Below are 26,717 nucleotides of genomic sequence, written 5' to 3'. Positions count from 1 at the left end.
GTAGGAAACTTTAGCCATTCAAACCATAAACAAATCATAGCAAATGTGCTTTAACATAAGAACCACAGTGGATGGGAAAGTTGGGGAGATTTTAAGCCTAAAGGTTTTCCATGCCCAGCTCTAATTGTCTGAACGAACTGCATTCCCTTTCAGGTTAATAATTACTACTTCCTTGATGATAACGTACATTCCTTGCTATTTGATGTAAGCAGCAGTATGTTCTCCTCCCAAAAGATTCTAGAGATATCACAGAGACGTGAGACAGAGACCTGGCTTAACTACAAAACAAGAAGTGAGGAGGAGAGATAACTTGCTGATTCATTCTCACTGCGAAGATATCAAGACTAGGAAATAGATGCAGATGTTAAAGAAAAGAATCTTTTAAAATAGATGTGTCAGGGGATAAAGTAAAACATTTGTCCCACAGAGCCAATCACAGAGGTCTTCTATCTTTATGAAATCCTCATGTGAACAAAGAATTTGTAGCCATCAAGTATGTAAGATAAAATTCTTCAGCCTAGATCTTCCTGGTTGCTGCTGCCGCAGAGAGCTCATGGGCAGCACCCCGTGAGCGGACTTGAGCCTCGGGACCACAGGTAAGACCAACTTTTCTGCTGCAAGAGACCTGCCTGGTGAACTCGGGACACACAGTGGCAGAATTCCTCTAGGACTGGGCACCTCCTGTGTTTACCGGGAGTCCCACACCCACGGATCCCAGCCCGCAGCAGCTCTCTGCTCCAGACCCTGTGGGAGAGAGACCCCACCACCTGGTCAGGTGGGCACTCCTGAGGCTGCAGAGCGGAAGAGACCACCAACACTGCCCACCCCTGCCCACATCCCTGGCCCAAGAGGAAACTGTATACGGCCTCTGGGTTCCCGTGGGGGAGGGCCCAGGTGCGGCAGGACCCCTGATGTCATACAGACCCTAAGAGAACACAAATGCCAGCCCAGGTTACTGTATCCTGCAAAACTCTCAATTAACATAGATGGAGAAACCAAGATATTCCATGACAAAACCAAATTTACACAATATCTTTCTACAAATCCAGCACTACAAAGGATAATAAATGGTAAAGCCCAACATAAGGAGGCAAGCTATACCCCAGAAGAAGCAAGAAACTAATCGGCTTGGCAACAAAACAAAGAGAAGAAAAGCACACAAACATAACCTCACATCCAAATATGAATATAACAGAAAGCAATAATCACTATTACTTAATATCTCTCAACATCAATGGCCTCAACTCCCCAATAAAAAGACATAGATTAACAAACTGGATATGCAACGAGGACCCTGCATGCTGCTGCCTACAGGAAACACACCTCAGAGACAAAGACAGACACTACCTCAGAGTGAAAGGCTGGAAAACAAATTTCCAAGCAAATGGTCAGAAGAAGCAAGCTGGAGTAGCCATTCTAATATCAAATAAAATCAATTTTCAACTAAAAGTCATCAAAAAAGATAAGGAAGGACACTTCATATTCATCAAAGTGAAAATCCACCAAGATGAACTCTCAATCCTAAATATCTATGCCCCAAATAAAAGGGCACCTACATACGTAAAAGAAACCTTACTAAAGCTCAAAACACACATTGCACCTCACACAATAATAGTGGGAGATTTCAACACCCCACTCTCATCAATGAACAGATCATGGAAACAGAAATTAAACAGTGATGTCGACAGACTAAGAGAAGTCATGAGCCAAATGGACTTAACGGATATTTATAGAACATTCTATCCTAAAGCAAAAGGATATAACTTCTTCTCAGCTCCTCATGGCACTTTCTCCAAAATTGACCATATAATTGGTCAAAAAACGGGCCTCAAAGGGAGAGAAAGATAGAAATAATCCCATGCGTGCTATAAGACCACCACAGCATAAAACTGGTCTTCAATAACAATAAGGGAAGAATGCCCACATATACGTGGAAATTGAACAATGCTCTACTCAATAATAACCTGGTCAAGGAAGAAATAAAGAAAGAAATTAAAAACTTTTTAGAATTTAATGAAAATGAAGGTACAACATACCCAAACTTATGGGACACAATGAAAGCTGTGCTAAGAGGAAAATTCATAGCGCTAAGTGCCTGCAGAAAGAAACAGGAAAGAGCATATGTCAGGAGCTCGACAGCACACCTAAAAGCTCTAGAACAAAAAGAAGCAAATACACCCAGGAGGAGTAGAAGGCAGGAAATAAACTCAGAGCTGAAATCAACCAAGTAGAAACAAAAAGGACCATAGAAAGAATCAACAGAACCAAAAGTTGGTTCTTTGAGAAAATCAACAAGATAGATAAACCCTTAGCCAGACTAACGAGAGGACACAGAGGGTGTGTCCAAATTAACAAAATCAGAAATGAAAAGAGAGACATAACTACAGATTCAGAGGAAATTCAAAAAATCATCAGATCTTACTATAAAAGCCTTTATTCAACAAAACTTGAAAATCTGCAGGAAATGGACAATTTCCTAGACAGATACCAGGTACCGAAGTTAATCAGGAACAGATAAACCAGTTAAACAACCCCATAACTCCTAAGGAAATAGAAGCAGTCATTAAAGGTCTCCCAACCAAAAAGAGTCCAGGTCCAGACGGGTTTAGTGCAGAATTCTATCAAACCTTCATAGAAGACCTCATACCAATATCATCCAAACTATTCCACAAAATTGAAACAGATGGATCACTCTCGATTCCTTCTATGAAGCCACAATTACTCTTATACCTAAACCACACAAAGACCCAACAAAGAAAGAGAACTTCAGACCAATTTCCCTTATGAATATCGACGCAAAAATACTCAATAAAATTCTGGCAAACCGAATCCAAGAGCACATCAAAACAATCATCCACCATGATCAAGTAGGCTTCATCCCAGGCATGCAGGGATGGTTTAATATACAGAAAACCATCAACGTGATCCATTATATAAACAAACTGAAAGAACAAAACCACATGATCATTTCATTAGATGCTGAGAAAGCATTTGACAAAATTCAACACCCCTTCATGATAGAAGTCCTGGAAAGAATAGGAATTCAAGGCCCATACCTAAACATAGTAAAAGCCATATACAGCAAACCAGTTGCTAACATTAAACTAAATAGAGAGAAACTTGAAGCAATCCCACTAAAATCAGGGAATAGACAAGGCTGCCCACTCTCTCCCTACTTATTCAATATAGTTCTTGAAGTTCTAGCCAGAGCAATCAGACAACAAAAGGAGGTCAAGGGGATACGGATCGGAAAAGAAGAAGTCAAAATATCACTATTTGCAGATGATATGATAGTATATTTAAGTGATCCCAAAAGTTCCACCAGAGAACTGCTAAAGTGGATAAACAACTTCAGCAAAGTGTCTAGGTATAAAATTAACTCAAAGAAATCAGTAGCCTTTCTCTACACAAAAGAGAAACAAGCGGAGAAAGAAATTAGGGAAACGACACCCTTCATAATAGACCCAAATAATATAAAGTACCTCGGTGTGACTTTAACCAAGCAAGTAAAAGATTTGTACAATAAGAACTTCAAGACTCTGAAGAAAGAAATTGAAGAAGACCTCAGAAGATGGAAAGATCTCCCATGCTCATGGATTGGCAGGATTAATATAGTAAAAATGGCCATTTTACCAAAAGCGATCTACAGATTCAATGCAATCCCCATCAAAATACCAATCCAATTCTTCAAAGAGTTAGACAGAACAATTTGCAAATTCATCTGGAATAACAAAACACCCAGGATAGCTAAAACTATCCTCAACAATAAAAGGTCTTCAGGGGGAATCACTATCCCTTAACTCAAGCAGTATTACAGAGCAATAGTGATAAAAACTGCATGGTATTGGTACAGAGACAGACAGATAGACCAATGGAATAGAATTGAAGACCCAGAAATGAACCCACACACCTATGGTCACTTGATTTTTGACAAAGGAGCCAAAACCATCCAATGGAAAAAAGATAGCATTTTCAGCAAATGGTGCTGGTTCAGCTGAGGTCAACATGTAGAAGAATTCAGATCGATCCATGCTTATCACCCTATACAAAGCTTAAGTCCAAGTGGATCAAGGACCTCCACATCAAACCAGACACACTCAAACTAGTAGAAGAAAAACTAGGGAAGCATCTGGAACACATGGGCACTAGAAAAAATTTCCTGAACAAAACACCAATGGCTTATGCTCTAAGATCAAGAATCAACAAATGGGATCTCATAAAACTGCAAAGCTTCTGTAAGGCAAAGACACTGTGGTTAGGACAAAACGGCAACCAACAGATTGGGAAAAGATCTTTACCAATCCTACAACAGATAGAGGCCTTATATCCAAAATATACAAAGAACTCAAGAAGTTACCGCAGGGAGACAAATAACCCTATTAAAAAATGGGGTTCAGAGCTAAACAAAGAATTCACAGCTGAGGAATGCCGAATGGCTGAGAAACACCTAAAGAAATGTTCAATATCTTTAGTCATAAGGGAAATGCAAATCAAAAGAACCCTGAGATTTCACCTAACACCAGTGAGAATGGCTAAGATCAAAAACTCAGCTGACAGCAGATGCTGGCGAGGATGCAGAGAAAGAGGAACACTCCTCCATTGTTGGTGGGATTGCACACTGGTACAACCATTCAGGAAATCAGTCTGGAGGTTCCTCAGAAAATTGGACATTGAACTGCCTGAGGATCCAGCTATACCTCTCTTGGGCATATACCCAAAAGATGCCCCAACATATAAAAAAGACACGTGCTCCACTATGTTCATTGCAGCCTTATTTATAAAGCCAGAAGCTGGAAAGAACCCAGATTCCCTTCAACAGAGGAATGAATACAGAAAATGTGGTACATCTACACAATGGAATATTACTCAGCTATCAAAAACAATGACTTTATGAAATTCGTAGGCAAATGGTTGGAACTGGAAAATATCATCCTGAGTGAGCTAACCCAATCACAGAAAGACATACATGGTATGCACTCATTGATAAGTGGCTATTTGCCCAAATGCTTGAATTACCCTAGATGCCTAGAACAAATGAAACTCAAGACGGATGATCAAAATGTGAATGCTTCACTCCTTCTTTAAAAGGGGAACAAGAATACCCTTGACAGGGAATAGAGAGGCAAAGATTAAAACAGAGACTGACGGAACACCCATTCAGAGCCGGCCCCACATGTGGCCCATACATATACAGCCACCCAATTAGACAAGATGGATGAAGCAAAGAAGTGCAGACCGACAGGAGCCGGATGTAGATCGCTCCTGAGAGACACAGCCAGAATACAGCAAATACAGAGGCGAATGCCAGCAGCAAACCACTGAACTGAGAATAGGACCCCCGTTGAAGGAATCAGAGAAAGAACTGGAAGAGCTTGAAGGGGCTCGCGACCCCATATGCACAACAATGCCAAGCAACCAGAGCTTCCAGGGACTAAGCCACTACCTAAAGACTATACATGGACTGACCCTGGACTCTGACCTCATAGGTAGCAATGAATAGCCTAGTAAGAGCACCAGTGGAAGGGGAAGCCCTGGGTCCTGCTAAGACTGAACCCCCAGTGAACTAGATTGTTGGGGGGAGGGTGGGGAGGGGAACACCCATAAGGAAGGGGAGGGGGGAGGGGGATGTTTGCCCAGAAACCGGGAAAGGGAATAACACTCGAAATGTATATAAGAAATACTCAAGTTAATAAAAAAAAATTCTTTAGCCTATATTTGTAGGCTCTAGAATGGTCATAAAAGCTAAAGCAATATTCCTGAGGAAAGGAGAAAAGTAATATCTGTTAGATGCATTTTATACATTCTTTTTGTGTATATCCTGCTCCAAGCAGAAAACCATTACTCTCCATACGTACCTGTCCCCAACACTCACAGAACCTGAGTAGAGATGCAATTCATTTCTCCAAAAGGTGTGATGAAAGCGACAGATGGAGAATGTTAAACTTGAGAATGAGAGCAATTGCTCAATCGCCATCCAAATAGCAAACGAAAGATACTACCCTTTTCTCCCTGTGAAACTGCACATTGAACCAATTTGACAGGAGCCTAAATACCATAATGGGGAAAGTAGCATTGCAGTGGTGTGGCCCATCAGTGTCTCTGGTTATCTTGCTGTAGTGGGAGTAGTAGTGTGGGATCTTAGTATTGTCTTTATGCCAAAAATGGCAACCAACCCTTAGCTCACACATCTCAAGCCTTCCACACAGGAAAAGGAGATGTCCAGCTTCAACCCATGCTAGCTCTCCTGCCTCTCCTAACCAGAAACAAGAATTAGGTTACAAACTCAGAGCCAGACAGACAAATGCACCTCTCATCACAGGAATATGGAACATTTCTCCATAGTGACGCTTTATCACTAACTTACTAAAGTCCAATTTACCACAAATACCCAGTTTAGCATACCCACTTTTCAATTATATAGATACAGATATAAATATAGATAGATATAGATATAGATATAGATATAGATATAGATATAGATATAGATATAGATATAGATATAGATATAGATATAGATGGGAAAGGAGGCAGGAAGAGTTGAATAGAAGGAACAAGAACCTAACTATACAAGCAGGACAATAGAATTACCAGAACTTAAGTTTGTGAGATTATACACAAAAAGTTCGCATGTGTAAACCAGACATCATAGAACAACAGATGGACAGATTAAGTGGAGAGAAATCTTATATGACTGTTAGAAATTGAAAGCAGTAACAGAAACAAGGTGCTTTGAATAGACGGGAAATAACTGAACACTCTCCAGCTTGCAGAGAGCTGTACATACACATCTGAAAGTTAAAGTGAGAAGTGGGGAAAGCAAAGTCTGAAAAAAAAGTGTATTAAAAGAGCAAATACAAGAGCTGCTAGTGATGAAGAGATGTCTCAAAGGGTAAAAGCACCTGCTGACATGCCAGGCACGAGGTCAAACCCTAGAGTCCACACAGTGGATAGAGAGAGAACCAAATCCCACAAGTTGCTCTAACCTCCACTCAAGTGTGGCCTACTCTACAATAAATAAATTAATTAATTAATTAAATTAAAATTAATTTTTAATCTGTAAAATAAAACAGGTTGACACAGGAGAATTACTAGGAGTTCAAGGTCACACTGGCCCACAAAGACCTTGCCTCAAACAAATATATTATCATATAATATAGATAACAAAAATGCAAACACAATGAAGAAAGAATAAGACCACAAAAAAGTAATCGAAACAATTATCATCTCCTAAACTTAACATCAGATAGTAAAAAACAGATCCAGGGGGTAAATAGCAAAAATCTTTAGCTAGGCATAGAATACTCAAGCTACAAAATTAAAGGTGGGAGATAAAATCCTCAAAGAAACTGGAGAGTAAATACTGACACATAAAACAGCCAGGAGACCTATGAAACTGATTTCTCGGAAGTCATACAAACACAAAGAGAGAGCTAAGTGTAATAGCTAGTGTTGGGGAGGGAAAAAAAACACCACCCATGAGAATTCTACATTCTATAATATGCTCCCTTCTTTAGACAGAAATAGTGAATACTGATTCAAAGAAACAAAAATTGAGGGAAAATGCACCCATCAGAATTTCTCACTAGAAATATTCCAAGAAGCATGCAAGAAATGGAAGTCATACACAACAGAACACAACCCACAGGAGGGTTAGAGGGAAAAAATAAAATAAAGACTTGCCATTATTCTTAATATCAAAGTGTATAGAGCTGGAGAGATAACTCAGCAGTTAAGAGGACTGACTGCTCTTCCAGAGGTGCAGAATCACCAGCAACCATATAGTGGCTCGTAAGCATGTGTAATTGGATCCAGTGTCCTATTCCAATGTGTCTGAAAACAGTAAGAGTATACTCACATACATTAAAAAAAATAGAATATGCTGTCTCCATCTGTGCCTAGAGCTATGGATGTACCACAGTTCTCCATACCCAAATTGTGCCTAGAGAAAGCTGGTCTCCCAGGGGTGCTCTCACTCCTAAGACCACGGGTGAGACCACCATTTTCACTCCAATAACTGTCCAAAGAGGAACCACCAGGAGCATGCAGGGCACAGGGACTTGAGAGCCACCTGGGACAGGATCCTTCCATCTGTGCCCAGAGCTAAGGCTGTCCCACAGCCCTCCAGACCAAAATCCTGCACAGAGAGAGCTGGTCTCCTAGGAGTGCTCTCACTCCTAAGATCATAGATTCATAGGCCCACAGGAGGGACAAGCTCCAGTCAGAGACAGCAAAACCAACTAACACCAGAGATAACCAGATGATGAGAAGCAAGCTCAAGAACATAAGCAACAGAAACCGAGGCTATTTGGCATAATCAGAACCCAGTTCTCCCACCACAGAAAGTACTAGATACACCAACACACCAGAAAAATAAAAGATTTGGATTTAAAATCACATCTCATGATGATGATAGAAGACTTTAAGAAGGACATAAATAACTCCCTTAAAGAAATACAGGAGAACACAGATAAACAAGTAGAAGCCCTTGGAAACACAAAAATCCTTTAAAGAGATACAGGAAAACACAGACAAAATGATGAAGGAATTGAACAAAACCATCCAGGATCTAAAAATGGAAATAGAAACAATAAAGATATCACAAAGAGAGACAACGCTGGAGATAGAAAACCTAGGAAAGAGACCAGGAGTCATAGATGCAAGCATCACCAACAGAATACAGGAGATAGAAGAGAAAATCTCAGGGGCAGAAGATACCATGGAAAACACTGACGCAACAGTCAAAGAAAATGCAAAAAGATCCTAACCCAAACCCCAGAAAATTCAGGACACAATAAGGGCAATAGGTATAGAAGAGATTGAAGATTCCCAACTTAAAGGGCCAGTAAAAATCTTCAATAAAATTATAGAAGAAAACTTCCCTAACCTAAAGAAAGAGAAGCCCATCAATGTACAAGAAACCTATACAGAACTTCAAATAGATTGGATCAAAAAAGAAATTCCTCCCCGTCACATATTAGTCAAAACACCAAATGTACAAAACAAAGAAAGAATATTAAAAGCAGTAAGGGAAAAAAGTCAAGTAACATAGAAAGGCAGAATTACACCAGAGTTCTCAACAGAGACTATGAAAGCTAGAAAATCCTGGGCCAGTGTCATACAGACCCAAAGAGAACACAAATGCCAGCCAAGTCTTCTGTATCCAGCAAAACTCTCGATTACCATAGATGGGGAAGACAAGATATTCCATAACAAAAACAAATTTACACAATATCTTTCCAAAACTGCAGCCCTACAAAGGATAATAGATGAAAAACTCCAACACATGGAGGGAAACTACACCCTAGAAAAAGCAAGAAAGTAATCTTCTTTCAACAAACCCAAAAGAAGATGGCCACAAGAACATAATTCCACCTCTAACACCAAAAATAACAGGTAGCAACAATCACTATTCATCAATATCTCTTAACATCAATGGACTCAATTCCCCAATAAAAAGACATAGACTAACAGACTGGATACCTAAAGAGGACCCAGCATTCTGCTGCATACAGGAAACACACCTCAGTGACAGAGACAGACACTACTTCAGAGTGAAAGGGTGGAAAGAAATTTTCAAGCAAATGGTCCCAAGAAACAAGCTGGAGTAGTCATTCTAATATCGAACAAAATTCACTTTCAAGTAAAAGTTATCAAAAAAGACAAGGAAGGACACTTTATACTTGTCAAAAAAAATCTACCAAAATGAACTTTCAATTCTGAATATCTATGTTCCAAATGCAAAGGCACCCACATTCATAAAAGAAACTTTACTAAACTTCAAAACACACATAGCACCTCATACAATAATTGTGGGAAACTTCAACACCCCACTCTCATCAATGGAAAGATCATGGAAACAGAAACTAAACAGAGACACAGTTTAACTAACAGAAGTTATGAACCAAATGGATTTAACAGACATCTATAGAACATTTCATCCTAAAACAAAAGAATATACCTTCTCAGCACATCGTGGTACCTACTCCAAAGAGAAGGCTTGAACAGATACAAAAAGAGAGAGAGAGAGAGAGAGAGAGAGAGAGAGAGAAAGAAATAATCCCATGTATGCTATCAGATCATCATGGACTAAGGCCACAACAAAACAACAAAACAACAAAAACAACAGAAAGTCACATATATATGGAAGCTGAACAATGCACTACTCAAGAAAAAATAAAGACTTTTTAGAATTTAATGAAAATGAAGGCACAACATACCCAAACTTATGCGACACAATGAAATCAGTGCCTGGAGAAAAACTCACAGCTCTGAGTGCCTCCAAAAAGAAACTGGAGAGAACATACACTAGCAGCTTGACAGCATACCTGAAAGCTCTAGAACAAAAAAAAAAAAAAAAGCAAATACACTCAAGAGGAGTAGATGGCAGGAAATAATCAAACTCAGACTTGAAGTCAACGAAGTAGAAACAGAAAGAACTATACAAAGAATCAACAAAACCAGGAGCTGGGTATTTAAGAAAATTCACAAGATAGATAAACCTTCAGCCAGAATAACCAGAGGGCAAGAGAGAGTATCTAAATAACAAAATCAGAAATGAAAAGGGAGATAAAAATAACAGAATCTAAGGAAATTCAAAAAATCATCAGATCCTACTACAAAAGTCTATACTCAACAAAACTGGAAAATCTGAATGAAATGGACAATTTTCTAGACAGATATCAGGTACTAAAGTTAAATCAAGATCAGGTAAACTGTGTTAGAAGCAATATGTACTTTTTTGTTTGTTTTAACTGTCATAGTATTTCTTTTATTAACTTAGGTGCCCTTGTGTTTGGTGTATAAATGCTTAAAATTATAAAGCCCTCTTTTTTGATTTTTGTTTCTTCAATGCATATGTATTGCTCCATATCTTTTAGGTGTTTATTTGAAACCTATTTTTGAGATATTAAAATAGCTACATTTGTTTACTTTTTTGTTCCATTCACTTGTAACACATTTTGTCCATCCTCTCATCCTAAGATAATGTTTGTGCTTGATGGTGCGGTGTGTTTATTAGATACAGCATAAAAATGACTTTGTTTTCTAATCCAATCTGATAGTCTATATTTTCTTATTAGGGGATTAAGAACATTAGTATCAAATGTTATTATAGAATATTGTTCATTAATTCCATTTATTTCGTTGCGGTCTGGGCCACTGGCCCCCTACCCATTTTTCATAAAATATCCTGAGAATGTTTTACTCCTGTATCTTTTTAGGTGTAATACATTTTGCAACATGAATTTTTCCTTATAGTGTCTTTTGTAGACCTGAACTAGTGCTTAAATTAGTTTTTATGATAGAATGTTTTTTATTTATCTGTTGATTGTGGTATAATAGTCTGGGCTGGAACCTGTGGTCTCTCATAGCTTCCAGAAGATCTATACAGATCCTTCTGCCTTTCTGAGTTCTGACTGAAAATTTGGGTGTTATTCTAATATATATGTAACTTGGTCTTTTACCCTTAAAAGTTTTTAATACTTTTTCTTTGTTCTATATTTTTAGTCTTTGGTTGTTATGTGTTATATGTTATTTGTTTTCTGGTCTTATCTATTTTCTTTTTTAGTGGCTTTTCTATCTTTCTTTAAACAGAAAAAGTTTTCTTTTATAATTTTGCTTAAAAATATTTCTGTAATTGTGACATGTGTTTCTTCTTCCTCTATAACTATTACTCATTAGCTTTGTCTTTCCATAATGTCCCTGGATTCCTGGATGATTTGTGGCTGATTTTTTTATTATTAAATTTTATATTTTCGTTGATAATTATCTACATCTTCTACCTTATCTTCAAGACCTGAAACTCACTTTTCCATATCTTTTAATCTGTCAGTGAGAATTAGTTCTGAGCTTTTTGTTTGACTTCTCAAGTTTTTCATTTTGAGCTAATTACACATTGGTTTTTATTTATAATTCTAATTCTCTGTTAAATTATACTTTAATATCTTGAATTATTTTCATTATTTCATTCAACTGTTCAAATTTTCACAGTATTCATTAATGTATTTTTCATGCCCTTTTAATATTCTTGAACATATTCATAATTATTATTTTGAGTTCTTTATCTTGGGCTTTAGTTAAATTGCTTTTCTCACAACCTATTACTGGCTTCTGGAGGATGCATACTTTCTTGGTTGTTTAAGTTTATATTTTTGTGCTTGGGCCTAAGAATCTGTAGTTATGACATTTGAGTTGTTTCTTGGTGTAGTCTTGATACATACTCTCTTTGATGACTGAATGTTTTATTATTTGATCGCTGTTGTCCCAATCTGGAACCTAACCAAGGGTGGTTGCTATCAGGTACCTGGTAGAGAGTAGTTCTGGGTCTCTGGGATATGGGTCACTAGTAGAGCATGATTCTGCAGTTGGCAGTGAGTTACAAAGAAAACCACCAGAGGAGAAGGCAGAAAATTGTAAAAGCCAGAGGGGATGGAGAACACCAGGAGAACAGGGCCCTCTGAATCAAGTAAGCAAGGTGCATGTGAGCTCACAGAGACTAAAGCAGCAAGAACATGGCCTACACTGGTCTTCACCAGATCCTCTTTGTATAGATTATTGCTCCTAGGTTAATACTTTTATGGGACTCCTCACTGTGAGAATGAGTGGGTCTCTAACTCCTATGCCTACCTCTGAAACTATTTTCCTTCCATTGGATTGCCATGTCCACCTTTGATATGATAGGGTCTTTTTTTTGCTTCATCTTATTATATTTTATAATATAGCTATTCCAAAAAAAACTTATCCTTTCCTAATGACAGATAGAAAATGAGTGGATCCAGGCAGGTGGACAGTAGGGAGGAACTGGAGGGACTAGAGAGAAGAGAAACTATAATCAGGATATATTGTATGAGGCAATAGTTGATTTTCAACAAAAAAAATAATTCTAAGAGCAACAGATAAAGATGCTGAACAATATAAAACATGAACGGGGACTTTGTTCAGCATTTAAGAACATTTATTTTTCTTGCAGAGGGCCTAAACTGCATACTCATTGTATTGGTGACAATGCCTACCTCCAATTCCAGGATAGTCTATACACTCTTCTGACCTCCACAGATATATGCTACCTACACTTGATATATGTACATACACTCAGGTATACACAGGCATACAACACACACACACACACACACACACACACACACACACACACACACAAACAAACAAATAATTTTGAACATGGATGCAAGAAATTTGCAATCATGCAAGTAAATGGAAAGGTATTCATGGTTTGGAAAAATATTGTTAAGACATCCTACAGAAATATAGGGAAGAAAATCATAAAGTCATATGAACCATGAAGCACACCAAATACCAAAGTTCATCATAAGTACAAGAATACAAAATTAAAGGTATCAAACTTGGGGCTGGGGATTTAGCTCAGTGGTAGAGCGCTTACCTAGGAAGCGCAAGGCCCTGGGTTCGGTCCCCAGCTCCGAAAAAAAGAACCAAAAAAAAAAAAAAAAAAAGGTATCAAACTACAGTCTTTCATATTATTACCACAAAGTTAAAGTAACTCACAGAAAAATCATGGACTGACATGGAAATAGACACAAAGAATAATGGAGCATAGTACAAAACATAAAAATAAATTATGTACTTCCAATGGCTTTCAACAACAATGCCATAAGCGCAAAATGTCAACAGTCTTTTCAATAAATAACCCCAGGAAAACTGGCTGCCCACATTATAGAGACTTAAAACAGTGCTTCATTTTGCAACGTTCTTACAAAGCTCCATTTAAAACAGACTGAAATTTTTAGTATAATGACTCAAACTATTGGATCAGTAGAAAACATTAAGAGGAAAGCTTCATATCACTGGCACACTACAGATCTGAACCGTTTCTTGGTTAGAGCTCCCAGAACCACAAGCAACTACACCACAAACAGATGAGCAGGGTGCACACAAAAATGCTTCCCCACTGAAGAGGAAGTCACTGCCAAGGAGACACTCTCCACATCCCAGAGACAGAATAAAGCATTTGCAAATCATCAGATAAGGTGCTAAAGGCAAAAGTAGAAGGGGGAAAGGGAATTGAAAAGAAATACCATACTTGAAAAATAGGTCAAAAAGATGGCCCGGTCATTAAAGGCTAGGCTCACAACCAAAGATAGAAAAATGGAAAGGGACCTGACAAAATGATTTTCCAAAAAGGAGGGCTTACACACAAATGCTCAAGGGGTACAACATTTGCAAAGAAAAACACAGATATAGCTTGGCGCCAGTTAGCTGCCCTATCATCAAACATGTAATGGAAGGGATGAGGGAATATGGGGAGGAAGGAGCCTCATACATGCTCCGATGAGAAGGTAAACCAGAGAGAGTACCTCTTGGTGTTCTCTGCACAAGACCGGCCAGTTAAGATTTCAACACCGAGTTTATTGGAGGACTTAGTGGCAGTTGGTGGCTTTGAGGGAAGGAGAGTCACTCTCTTTGGGGGATATGGTCACTGCTATGCAGCCCACACCTCACTGGATGGCCCCACATATCATACACACATAGGCAACGCTAACTGAATTCAGCAGGATATCAGTAAGGAAAAGAAAAGGAGGACATTATGTATGGTGGGAGAGAGACAGGATGAGGGCTTCTAGAGGAACTTGGAGGGAGGTGGTGGAGGATAGATAGGATCAAACTCTAATTGTATAAAGCTATGGAACTTTCAAAGACTAAAAAAGTATCTAAAGATAAACATAATTTAATGCAATGGATAGGTTAATTAGTCTAGTTTGAGTATACCACTGTGTACACATATTGATACACCATTAATGTATGCAATTTTTGTCTATCAATTTTTAGGATAAAACCTAAAAAGTGGTTTTAGTATATAAAACAACTTGATTATATAAAATTTATCAAATTCAACTCATTTTTCACAGAAATGGCTTACCACAAGTATCTACACATTACACTTTAAATACAGAATAACATACCAATATTCTATATATAGTAATATAGTGATAACTTCATGAAAAAGTTTGATGGCAAGAACATTTTATTGGGAAAACCCCTTCAATAAAGTCCTTTATTAATAAAGGCATGAGTGAAAACTGAAATTAACAATACAGAACTCAATATATAATTCAGCTTTTCCCCCTACAGGATGCCATGCTGCCTTTGTACACTAGGCATGATGTAACATGACTTGTACCATGGTTGAAAACAAAGGACATTTGTGCATCGCACAGGACATCAGAACCAGGAATGTGGTGAGTAGACCAGCCTACATTAAACTAGGAGGAAGGTGCACGTGACTTCCTGGCACTCCTAATTCCATTTAAGGCTCCATGGTAGAAACATCTGCATGCAATGATGAAACCTATCTTCCTCCACCCAAGGAGACTCTAGACATTCACTTTTCTTTTTTAACTTAACAAAAAAATTTGAAATTACCTTGGGAGAAAATAAAAAATAAAGTTCAATTTTTAGCTAGTCTGAGAAGTGGGGACATATGAGTTTTTTCTTTGTAGTTTTGTTTACCCTAAAGGACATTGTGGTTGAGAAAAGGGTGTGTTCCCATGAAAGGACTCTAATGTCATTAAACATTGAGCACATTCATTTAATAGATTTCCTGGGTTTCCTCATTGAACTGCAGCCATCAGAAAATAGTCATATCTTATTTCTTCTATTCCAAAACACTTACTTTCCCTGAGGTATGCAAATCACAAATACACTTAGCTTTAGGACTAAATCATAACATTAAACAGGAAAGACAAAAAATAGATAAAACTGTGAGTAAACACATGCTGCTGAGGAGATCTAGGACCTAGGTTACCACATCTTATCCAATAGGTGCTTGCCACAGTAGTAATGTCTCATGTGTATGTGTTACCACAACTGTGCCTAGAATCACCCATTCTACCATTGTGAGATGTGCTGGGGAAATGGATCAGGAATGATAACAGAGCTTCAACTTTTATCTTGCTTTGCAATCTAACAGACAATCTCTCTGAACAACTACTGACTTCTCGTTTTAAGGATGAGACAACTGCTTCTTAGTGATTGCTCCTTCCCCAGAGTATGCATTCAGAAAACCACTTCCCTTTCCCCCTCGCACAAGCAAAGACTGTGGAAATTTCACAAGGATAGGAGATTTTGAGGGAAAGGTATGGATGCCATTTTAGCTCAGTTTCCACTGGCCTAATAATTTTACAGCACATGTATTGTTACCAATCAATCTCTAGTCCCTGATAGGAGCTAGGAATCTGCTCAAAGTAAGAACACATGTGAAGCAGACATCCAAACCATAGCTGTAACCAAGTGCCCCGAGCAAGCTGCTGTAAACATCAGACACAGACTTCTTCCTTTTATTCAATAACAAATACATTTGACATGGACTTGAGTGGGGCAGATACACAAGTTTTTGAGTCTCAGAACGAAAGATTGGACAGTGTATAGCAGAAGGTTTCCAAGAAAGGAAGTGGGTCAAAGTTAAGAGAAAGGGTAGAAACTCAGTGTCAGGCACTGTACAGGGCACGGGACTCTGAGATCTTAGTTTTGAGTCTGCACCAAATGCCAGCAGTCTGTGAGATTCTGTTATGTATGAGCCTTGTCAGGGAGTGGAGAGGATTTGTGCCTCTTTCTCTGTCAACGGGATTTTGTCACAGGTTAATTCATAGCATTTGTGTAAATCCTAGATCTTCACCTTATTTCCCTCCTTCATAATCGCTGTCGAGAAAAAAAAAAGAAGAAACAATATGCTATGTTGTGTAAACTGAAGTAATTATTAAGTATGTTTTAGTTTCTTAAGCTAAAAGGTAAATTAGTATGAGAGCTTTGCATACAATAATGGTATTGTGCCACCAAAATGGCCCTCCTGCTATGTTTTAATCTCCAAACAGGAAATCTCTTTGGAAGCAATCATTTCTTCCCCACCAGAACATAGACCATCCTCACAGTGATTCATACAGTAATTGTCTTTGCCACCACACTACCTCACACACCTGAACTGAATCACTACATCAGTGCAGTCGTCAACAACTGGATTAATGCTTCACACCAATAATACTCAGGAAACTGGCAAAATGATAACTGGATGTCCTTACAGTCTCCATCCACGCTGTCTGAGTAATCACAGCCTTGATCTTTTCTGAATCATGAAGTCGGAACACAAAAGAGTTTTGGGAATCAACTCATCCAAACCATTCTTTTATAGTTATGGAAACAAGTCTGTGGCTTTAATTCTTTTGAGTCAGTGAGCTGGAAATAGAAGTGGGCATGGTGGACCCACCATCCTCCTTGCTTCAGGTGTCTAACATCCCTGATGGTAAAGGAATTAGGGTATCAAAGTGCCAGAACGACCCAAGAAAGGAAGCACTGGTGAACAGTGCTTATTGTTATAATTGGGGCTCCAGTTCACCCAGCATTATAGCATGAAGACCTTTACTTTCTACACTGTAACAATGTATTATTATGGTTTGGGAATTTTGCTTGCATGTAGGCACCATGCCATGCTCCTGGTGACTGTGGAGACCCGAAAAGAAAATCAATCACCTGGAACTGGAGTTACAGACGTGAGCTGCCATGTAAATGCTAGGAAACAAACCCGGGTCTTCTGGAAGAGGAGGAGGTGTTAGCTGCTGAACCATCGTCTCTCTATATCACGATGATTTTATTTTAAACTCCTTACCACTTTATGCATAATTGTAAAGGAAAAGCTGATTGGACTACTTAAAGGTATAACAATACCTTCTTAGTAGTTTGACCGTTTGTATCCTAGCTGTGCTAAATAGCAAAGTGTAATTGAAACCACTAAAGACCAAAGTTTCACCAGAAAATAAACATCTTAATTCATTCATAAATCTACTAGAGTTCTGTGAACTGGGAGGAAGCTTGCTCTTAGAGTGGTGTAGGTATACCAACGTAACAAACACTTTTCTAGAGACAGAAAAAAACCTAAACCAAAAAGGAAAGGATTAGCTAAAAGAAAAGTTTGGTTTTATTTTTATATATACTTTCTGCACTGCATGGTTCCTTCTCAATGCTCTGGCAAATGAGACAGCTTCTTTCCTGGACAGAAGTAGGCTGACTGAAAGCGTACTGAATTACTCCAGCAAATGAGCAACTGAAACTCTGGGAGCCATGCTACATATTTCTTGTTCTGAAAACATAATGGCTATTTGGAATTAAAGATGACCACAAATTCCTGGGGATTTTTCCTCTCTAAATGCATGCTGGCCCCTGTCTGCTCCAATGGGAGGCCACAAGGGAAGCACCGCTGTTCCAGGCCTGGGTCCAGGTTGAATGGCAACCAGCAGTTTCTACTGTGGTCTCCTGGAACTAAGCCTGATTTCAAGTTCACAATCCCATCCTTCGATTCACTGTTACTCACACACAATATATTCACAGAACTTGGGGGCCTATTGTTTTCTTACTATTTCTTTCTGCGTTTGTCTTGAAATTTCTTAGCCTATACTTTACAGCAATTTCTTTCTTTTTTGTCAGGAGTCTCATTTAAAATCCAGTACTGCCGTAGTGCAAGTTATATTTAATATACAATAAATGTTAACTCTGTCCTGAACCCAATAGGTGTTTGTATTGTTCTCAGAAGGTTGTTCAAGGCATGGCACATATGGATTCTAAGTGATAAACCCCACCAGTGTTTATCAAATACCTATTATCACAGCAGGAGCTGAACTCCAGGCCAACCTCTGTTCCAGTGAAAAGTAGAGCCATAGCCTACCAGAAATTGGAAGAGTTTAACAGCTTGGTGAGGCTAGAGTTGGCTTACCATCATCAAGCCAAGACTAACATGTCACAATCAACAGACAAGGAACTAACAAGCTGGGGATCCTTCTGGATAGCCAGGGGTTAGAAGACTGGAACCTGTGGATACTGCCAACCTCAAAGTCTACTGTTGCAACCCCGGGAAACTGCAGATGGCCAGCACAGAACTGTAGACAGAAGAAACCAGCAGACATACAACAAGACGTCAGCAGAGGTGTGAAATCCTGCTGCATAACTAACCCCACTGAGCTCTGCACTCACACCAGTGGGAGCTGTGCAGCAGGGAAAAAAATGTATACATACCAGAATTGTAAAGAGAAGCCTTTTCACCTGCTATCTGTCTACCAATTTAAAATGTCCTACCAAAGGAGCTTTAAGGAGGCCACCAAGACAGGGAAGGGTAGACTTAGCATTGTGAGGTAATGTATTAGTGGCATCTCATAAATTCCAATCATTTGGAATCCCTCTCACAGGTCCCATATGTCCCCATTTTGGCATACTTTTGACCACATTGTCTCTATATAAGTTTGTCCAGCTGACCCATCATTGATCACCACTACCCTCAGGCACACTGTCAGCTTTGTCCTCCAGAGGATTGGCTATTACGTCATAACCAAGAGTCAAATCCTAAGTGGTGATTGGATCCAATCCATAGGACATAGTCCATAGTCTTATGTTTCATCATAATTACAATAAGGCTTATGAAATATATAACTATTTTGAAATTCAACAATGCACATGAATTTCAACAAACAAAATCTTACCCAAATAATTCAAAATGCAAAAATTACTTACTTTTACTACCTAAAAAAAAATCTTTAAAATTGAGTTTTCTCAAAGTCTTGTGTAAATGAGTAGTTATCCAGATACTGACAAAAACCCAGAACTAGCTCAGAGATGAAAATGACAAAGACTTTCTAAAAATGCTAATGCCTACAGGTTCGGATGTCCATGAAACAATGACATTAAACTTAAAATCATGCACAAGGAAAATATGAATATTGTATTAGCAGAAGTCTGTGACACTGGTGCTAAGGTCATGGCTCAGTGACAGAACACTTGAAGAGCAGGCAACAGGCCTATGTTCAATCTCCAACAGTGTAAAAATAAAACACAAGATGAGTAAACACGAGGACCAAGAGATAAATATTAATGTAGCTCAGGAGAATGTAACTTTGCAGGGTATGGGCCCCACAAAGTGCTTCAGAGCTGGGTAATTTTTATAACATGGCTGAATTCATAAACGGGCTAGCTTTAACTTCTGTAGAGAACCTTATATTAGAAATAACACAGACTTTTCAGTGTACGAGGATGCATACCAACAAACCAAGCCCCTGCCAAAACCACTTAAAAGCAAAGCTTTTCCTTCTAGGTCTTTTGGCACCAGCTAGTTCTTTGTGATTCACCCAAGAAGCTTGTATTACAAACACAAACAACACTGGCATCAAACATCTCAGAAAATGACTACCTTATATGAGACACGGGTATTTTTAAGTATATGCATTTTAAAACATGGCAAGAAAATAATTTAGCCTTGGAAATATAGGAAAGTAAGGGTTGCTTGGGCGCATGTTAGTGGCTTAGAGAACAGTCTGCCCTCTGTGCTTGAAGTGGAATCGCAAGCCACATGGGGAAGAGAAGCACCATAAGCATATGTGCTAAATCAGGAAGATTAGATCTTAAAAGGCTGGGAAGCTAGGGAAGGAAGAGAACAAAAGGGTTGGTAGGAATATTGCAGGAGGAAACCCTGAGTCTGCCAGGTCATGCTCACCAGTCACTGAAGGGGAGCTAAGGGGATTCACAGGAAAGTCTAAAAACAGTAGGGCTGCATCTGCCCACTGCTTCTGTGGGTCCCCAGCCCAATGACTGCTACTAACACTCAATGAGCAGGAAGTAAACATGCTCTTCCATGAACCTCAATGGCAAGAACAGCCTGAAAGGCCCAAGGACCTTTAAAGTCGCTTGTTCAGCCTGGCTGACAGGAGAAGTCCTTGGAGAGAGCCGTGTCTGCCGCATGTCTGCCTTCTTAGCATGGTTCCATGGCACTACTGATCAACCCAAACCAAACATAATCCCCAGATGGTCAAACTGACGCAGAACCATCTACCACAGAGGAAGAGCGGACAATGCAGGGACACATACAAGAGCTCCTTCATCAGCCTAAGGACAGGGAGGAAGGTTTGAAAAGCCCATGATTTGGTTTTGAAACCTACATTCTTTTGATAAAATAGACCGTCCATGTCGCCCTACTTGTTGTATCATACTACAACTTTCTAAAACAGAAAAAGCCAAAAATTCAAAGAATGGAAGTTGTCAGGCCAGCCTGCATGAGAAAGGGTTTACACAGGCCGTGAAGCTCCAATACAGTGACGTACACACTGTACAGCTGAGGTTTAAAAGGACTGAGTGAGGGCCACAGGAGCAAAGAGAGCCAAGCCTAAGTGACCTCACCATGGATACCACTAGACTTTCAGCTATTAACACCAGTCAGTGAGTTTTCCTTCTGACCACTAAACAGTGGACGCTCTTGTCTGCATGCACTTTGTGATGTAAGTATGGCGCAACCATCCTAGACTGCTTTGCCCCTGATCAGTCTGCCACCCTCTGTCAGATGATAGCCTGGAAACTAGAAACTGTCACTTCTCACCATGCAAAACCAAAAGTATGAGTCTCAGTTACAGTTAGTTCTCCAGTGTCCGCCAGTGTCAGTTTTCCTTATCATTTCTGGCCCCTCCTGACTGTCCACCCTACTCCGAGGGGCAGAATCTCATAGTGAAAGATTGGGAAGAGGTGACACTGTGGCTTAAAGTTCATTTTTATCATTTAAAAAAAGGCAGCACTGCTTGCCAAATTCGTACACAAAGAAATCAGGATTGTGAAAAGAAAAGCAAATGCCAAGAGGCCAGCGCCCCTCCTTACAGGAGAACATACAGCAATAGTTTCTACGTCTCTCACACTGCCATACCCGCCTTTAACTTTCTCACATGAGAAGAAGGTGGTATCTCAAATAGTCTTCCAAACCAAAAACTTCCATGAGGTTCTTTTTTTTTCTGGTACAATAGCACAAACTCAGAGCCAACCACGGGAAGAAAGAGGCATGTTTTGTTAGCCCCTCCCTAGGCTCTGAGTCTATGGCCTCTGTGTGTTCACTCCTTTGATTTTCTTCTGTTATTTTTACAGACATTCAAAATCCAACCACATCCAAGCCATAGTCTTTCATCTGTTTAACCTAACACAAGAAATATTTTCACGTCTTGTTAACTTGAAGTCTCTAAAGAAGTGTGAACAAGGACGAAAGTCTAAAGGTTTGGTGGTGGTGTTTTCTAAGCATTTTACAGTAAGTACTATTCTCTATTCCTCAGTACGAAAGGAGAAAAGCACATCTTTAGGTCACGTCATATTTTATGATAAAAGACAAATTTTTAATTTTTTAAATCATACAGTGGTATACATTCAACTATGACTAGGCTCGATGTTCAACACAATTACACTAAGGTCCTAGCCAAAGTAGAGGAAAACATGGCACGTCAACTCAAGCATAGGCTAACACTAAGTATTCAATATTTGCCATGTATGAATTCAATACACCAATGGCAAACAAGCATGTAGCAATAAAGATTGTCCATGATGTGTAACAGAAAATAGTAACATGAGAAATCCCTAAGGGAATATATAATATAGGAAGCAACGCCCCTTTTAGTAGAAGTTCTGAGTAAATGACTTGGATGTTCAAAACTAAGAATTAAACTGTAAGAACTGCAATTTAATTCTTTATAATTCCACTGAATACCAATAAAAATGCAAACATTAGGAATTTATCCGATATATAACTGGTTGAAATATAATGAAAGCCGGTGCATGGGATGCCAGTAACACAGCATGCCTGTCCTCGGAGTCTCTAGGTCCCTCCCAGCCCTGTACACCAACAGGATAGCATGTGAGCTCCAGATCCTATATCTGCAGATGCACTATCTGTGTTACTCTCTGTCGATACTATGGCAAAGTGTCATGGCATCTGCCAAGGTTTATGGCTTTCCTCATTTCCGACGTGGCTTAGTGACAGGAGAAAGGTTTGATAGGTCAGAGTTTGACCTTCTGTGAGACTGAAGCTAAGACAGAGGCAGATGAGTCCTGTCACTTTGGACAGTTGACTCAAAGAGGCATGCAAGCCTTCTGCTCAGCCTATCTGGGAGATGAAAAGGTAAGCTCTGTGTACTCCTGAGGCACTGGGCAGATTAGTAATATATCTTCTTGTATCAGCATTTAAGGTTTGCCTAAGGCTTACATTCCTGGGGAGCATCTGCCAAGAAGACATTTTTGAAAGTAATTAAGAAAATTAAAATGAAGTGGCTTCACTGAAATCAACAAATGATGAACCCCAAAGTACTTAGTATAGGTATACAACAGATATTAAACCACACAAAGGAGACACAAATTACTGAGTGGATGATTAATGAATGATGTCAAAAAGTTAAGAGAAGAAAAAAAGTAGAATCCCTGAATTACAGAATATTTTAAATGATCTCCAAATGCATGGAAGGCAAAGGTAAGAAAGTAATAATCATGAGGATAAAATATACCAGCACACATGACACAGAACTAAATCAGAGGACCATGAGAATAAAATATACCACCACATATGACACAGAATTAAACCAGAGGAAGAAACAATTTATGGATTTTAGACTAATGACCAAGAATTTCTCAGATAAGGACTTTTGTGCTTAAAGCCCCAGCAAAGGCCACAGAATCTTGATCTACATTCTGGAATTTTCTCATAAGAGGGTTAGAAAAATAACAGCAATAAGTTAGCATACCTGTTGCAATAACTGTTAGAGAAAAACAACATAGAAATAGAAAATGACAGAGTATTTAAAGTAGAGGACACCATAGCTTGGAGAGTGTTCACCTTCCAACACGCTGCAGAGACTGAGTGCGGGCCACGCCAGGGAGCATCACAGGTGCAAGTCCTGTTTGCGTTCCCAGCCAAGATGCACCGAGAGCTACTGTTTCCCAGCCAAGGTGCACCAGGAGCTACTGTGCACAGCTGGCAACTGATGCTTCTGCAGAATGAAATAATGGTTTGTAGAAGCATGAACATGGAAAGCCTCCTCTTTCTGATGCAGTGTTTCACCTCTTAATCCCTATCCATTCCACTTTCATTTCTCCTTATTTCCTGCCATTCATTTGCACATCATGTAAACACACACACACACACACACAAACACACACACACACACACACACACACACACATCTTTTCATCCCTTTCCAGATAGATAGATAGATAGATAGATAGATAGATAGATAGATAGATAGATAGAAAGAAATATAGATATAGATGCGCTAAGAAACATGTCCTCTTTCTCCATAACTCTGTAGGTCCCTCACTAGGTTCATTCTTAGTCTCCGTTTTCTAATTGAAAAGATCAAAACCCTCAGCCACTACTCCAAGGCCCATACGCACTCCGTACTGCCTTGTTCATGCTAGCTGAATGATCCAAGATGAAAGAAAACAGTAAAAGAGGTAAGACTGTAAACAAGAGATAAACAACCAATAATCACAATGCTCTGAAGAAAAAGCAAAACATCTTTCAGATAATCCCATCTTTTCAAGAGGTTTCCTATTAACTCAGCGGCTGAATCCAGATAGACTGACTAGCTAAGACCCAAACGTCATTCATTTTAGTCCATGTGAGTCATGGGTAGGATATGTGTTAGGAATAAAATCCCTATTATATTCCTTATTTTCTCATCCTTCAGACACGGGGACATAGCAAAAGTCAGTGCAAGCTGAGGACATTGCACTAAAAATTTAGTAGGCGAAGTCTTGTAAAAAGATTTCCCTCTAAACCTTTACTTTAGAATAACATGCAAATACTACATAGATCCACATGAAAGTCTAGGATAGCACATCAAAATTTTAATCAAATAATTCATCCCATAGAATGCTTCTGACATTGGTAAATCTTGCTATATCTTTTATGCCTGTGCATTCTTGAAATTTTAATTAACAAACCAACCATTCTAAACATGGTATTCTTGGAAATGTTGTGCAAGAAGTGAGGTAGAGTTTCCTCACAGTGAAGCCTGGGATGTGATCTGTGACCACCACATCAGCTTTCTCAAAAGATAGTCTTGTGCAATTGGAAAACGTTTCTGTATAATACGCTATTGTTTGCTTTAAAACTATAAGGATACAATGACATATTTGAAAAATTAGTAGAAATTTCAGGGTCCACTCTGGGTCTTAGTTCATGCTACTAACTACAAAATTTATTCCTTTTCGTTGATTCTTGCTATTTTCTTTAGATACCTTTTCCTTTGGCAACTTCTTACTATATCATTAAAAATTCCCAAAGGGTAGTCTTGTTTTCCAGATGATCTTAAGAAAAAGAAACAAAAGAAAACCAATGAATATCTAATCTCACAGAAGATCCCAGAACAAAATAATTAAATATTTATATTATAATCTTAAGTAACCCAAGTACCAAGCTTGTGGATTTTACTGACTCTTAAATTATCAGAATATCCAGACATGGTATTAACATTTCAGCATTCATGGATTCAACCAATCTTCCTACTTTGTGTGTCCAACTCCTGTATACTTTAGAAAACCAGATAGTTCATTTTATACATTAGTATAGAGCTAAATATGCCTGTTACTATAACAGCTCTCATGAGTATTTATGCAACAATGATGCAAAACAATTTTAATGATTTTAAATGTCTGATAATGAACATGATACAATTTAACTGATATCAAGATTGATAGCTTGATTATAATTTTTCACTTTAATAAAATACTACAAATTACCAACCTCAAAAACAAATGTCTGCTTATAATTCTTATGATTTTATGATAAATGTATTGAAAGTTTTATGAAGGACAGATGAGGGCTTGAGGATATTTTGGTGTTGTTGTTTGGTTTAGTTTCTGTGCTTTCTTTTGCTTTCTTTGCTGTGTTTGACAAATTGAAGTAAAAGTCTCACACATCAGATATATGTTCTACCACTGGGCTTATATACACACACGCATTCAAACACAGAAATAAACAGATGATGATGATAGATAGATAGATAGATAGATAGATATAGAGATAGACAGAGACACAGAGAGATTGAGTGACAGAAACAGAAACAGAGATAGAGACAGAGACAGAGACAGAGAGACAGAGCTTACCCGTATAACACAATTCATTCCACTGGTAGCACTATATCTGCATACACATGTATCTCTACACAAAATTCAATTCAACAATGTGTATTAAGAACCAAATATGAACCTTAACATCTTCCAGCTACTAGAGGTAAAGCAGATAAGACAAAGTTCTTGCACTCGTGGAACTGAAATTCTATCATAATAGAAGAATTAGACGAGCAGACGTTAGGAGAAGGTGACATCTAATAAAGAAAACAAAGAGGTGCATGACAAGGATTGCCCCATATGGACTTCAGAGGGGATGACATTTGCATAAAGACCTAAACCCCACAGAGAGAAGTATCTGAGGATCATGTATAGAAACACACACACACACACACACACCTTGTATTTTCATGGTTTCTCTCTCTCTCTCTCTCTATCATACAAACACACACCTTGCATTCTCACGCACACACACACACACACACACACACACACACACACACCCTGTATTCTCAAGCTCACACACCCTTTCACAGCTATTCTTTGAACAGATATGAATGTGATATTAATAAAATATTAGAAGGCCACTAAGAGTAAGACAGGTATGATAATGTGCCGTGATGACTACTTTTATATCAATCTGACACAGGCTATAGTCATTTTGGCAGAGGAAACCGCAGTTGAGAAAAGGCCTCACCAGACTGGCCTGTGGGCAAACCTGTGGTACATTTTCTTGGTTGATGATCAATGTAGGTGAGCCCATCCCACAGGAGGTGGTACTACTCCTGGGTGGATGGTCCTGGATGGTATAAGAAAGCAAGCTGAACCAGCTAGTAATTAGCACT

The 26,717-nt window shown here is 38.8% G+C and overlaps 1 protein-coding gene across 5 annotated transcripts in view; it reads right to left on the bottom strand.

The window, feature by feature from the left end:
- The window catches only part of Crppa (CDP-L-ribitol pyrophosphorylase A), a 276,760-nt gene that overhangs the window by 206,162 nt on the left and 43,881 nt on the right, over window positions 1–26,717 (bottom strand). Inside the window, exon 4 of one of the 5 annotated variants that reach the window (XM_063262263.1) lies at window positions 5,591–25,110. Within the exon in view, the coding sequence (XP_063118333.1) occupies window positions 25,072–25,110 (39 nt within the window). The 3' untranslated portion in view covers window positions 5,591–25,071. 5 annotated transcript variants of the gene reach the window in all.

Source organism: Rattus norvegicus, chromosome 6, assembly GCF_036323735.1.
Source record: "Rattus norvegicus strain BN/NHsdMcwi chromosome 6, GRCr8, whole genome shotgun sequence".
NCBI lineage: Eukaryota > Metazoa > Chordata > Mammalia > Rodentia > Muridae > Rattus > Rattus norvegicus.
This window is presented reverse-complemented; position numbering and strand designations above follow the sequence as displayed.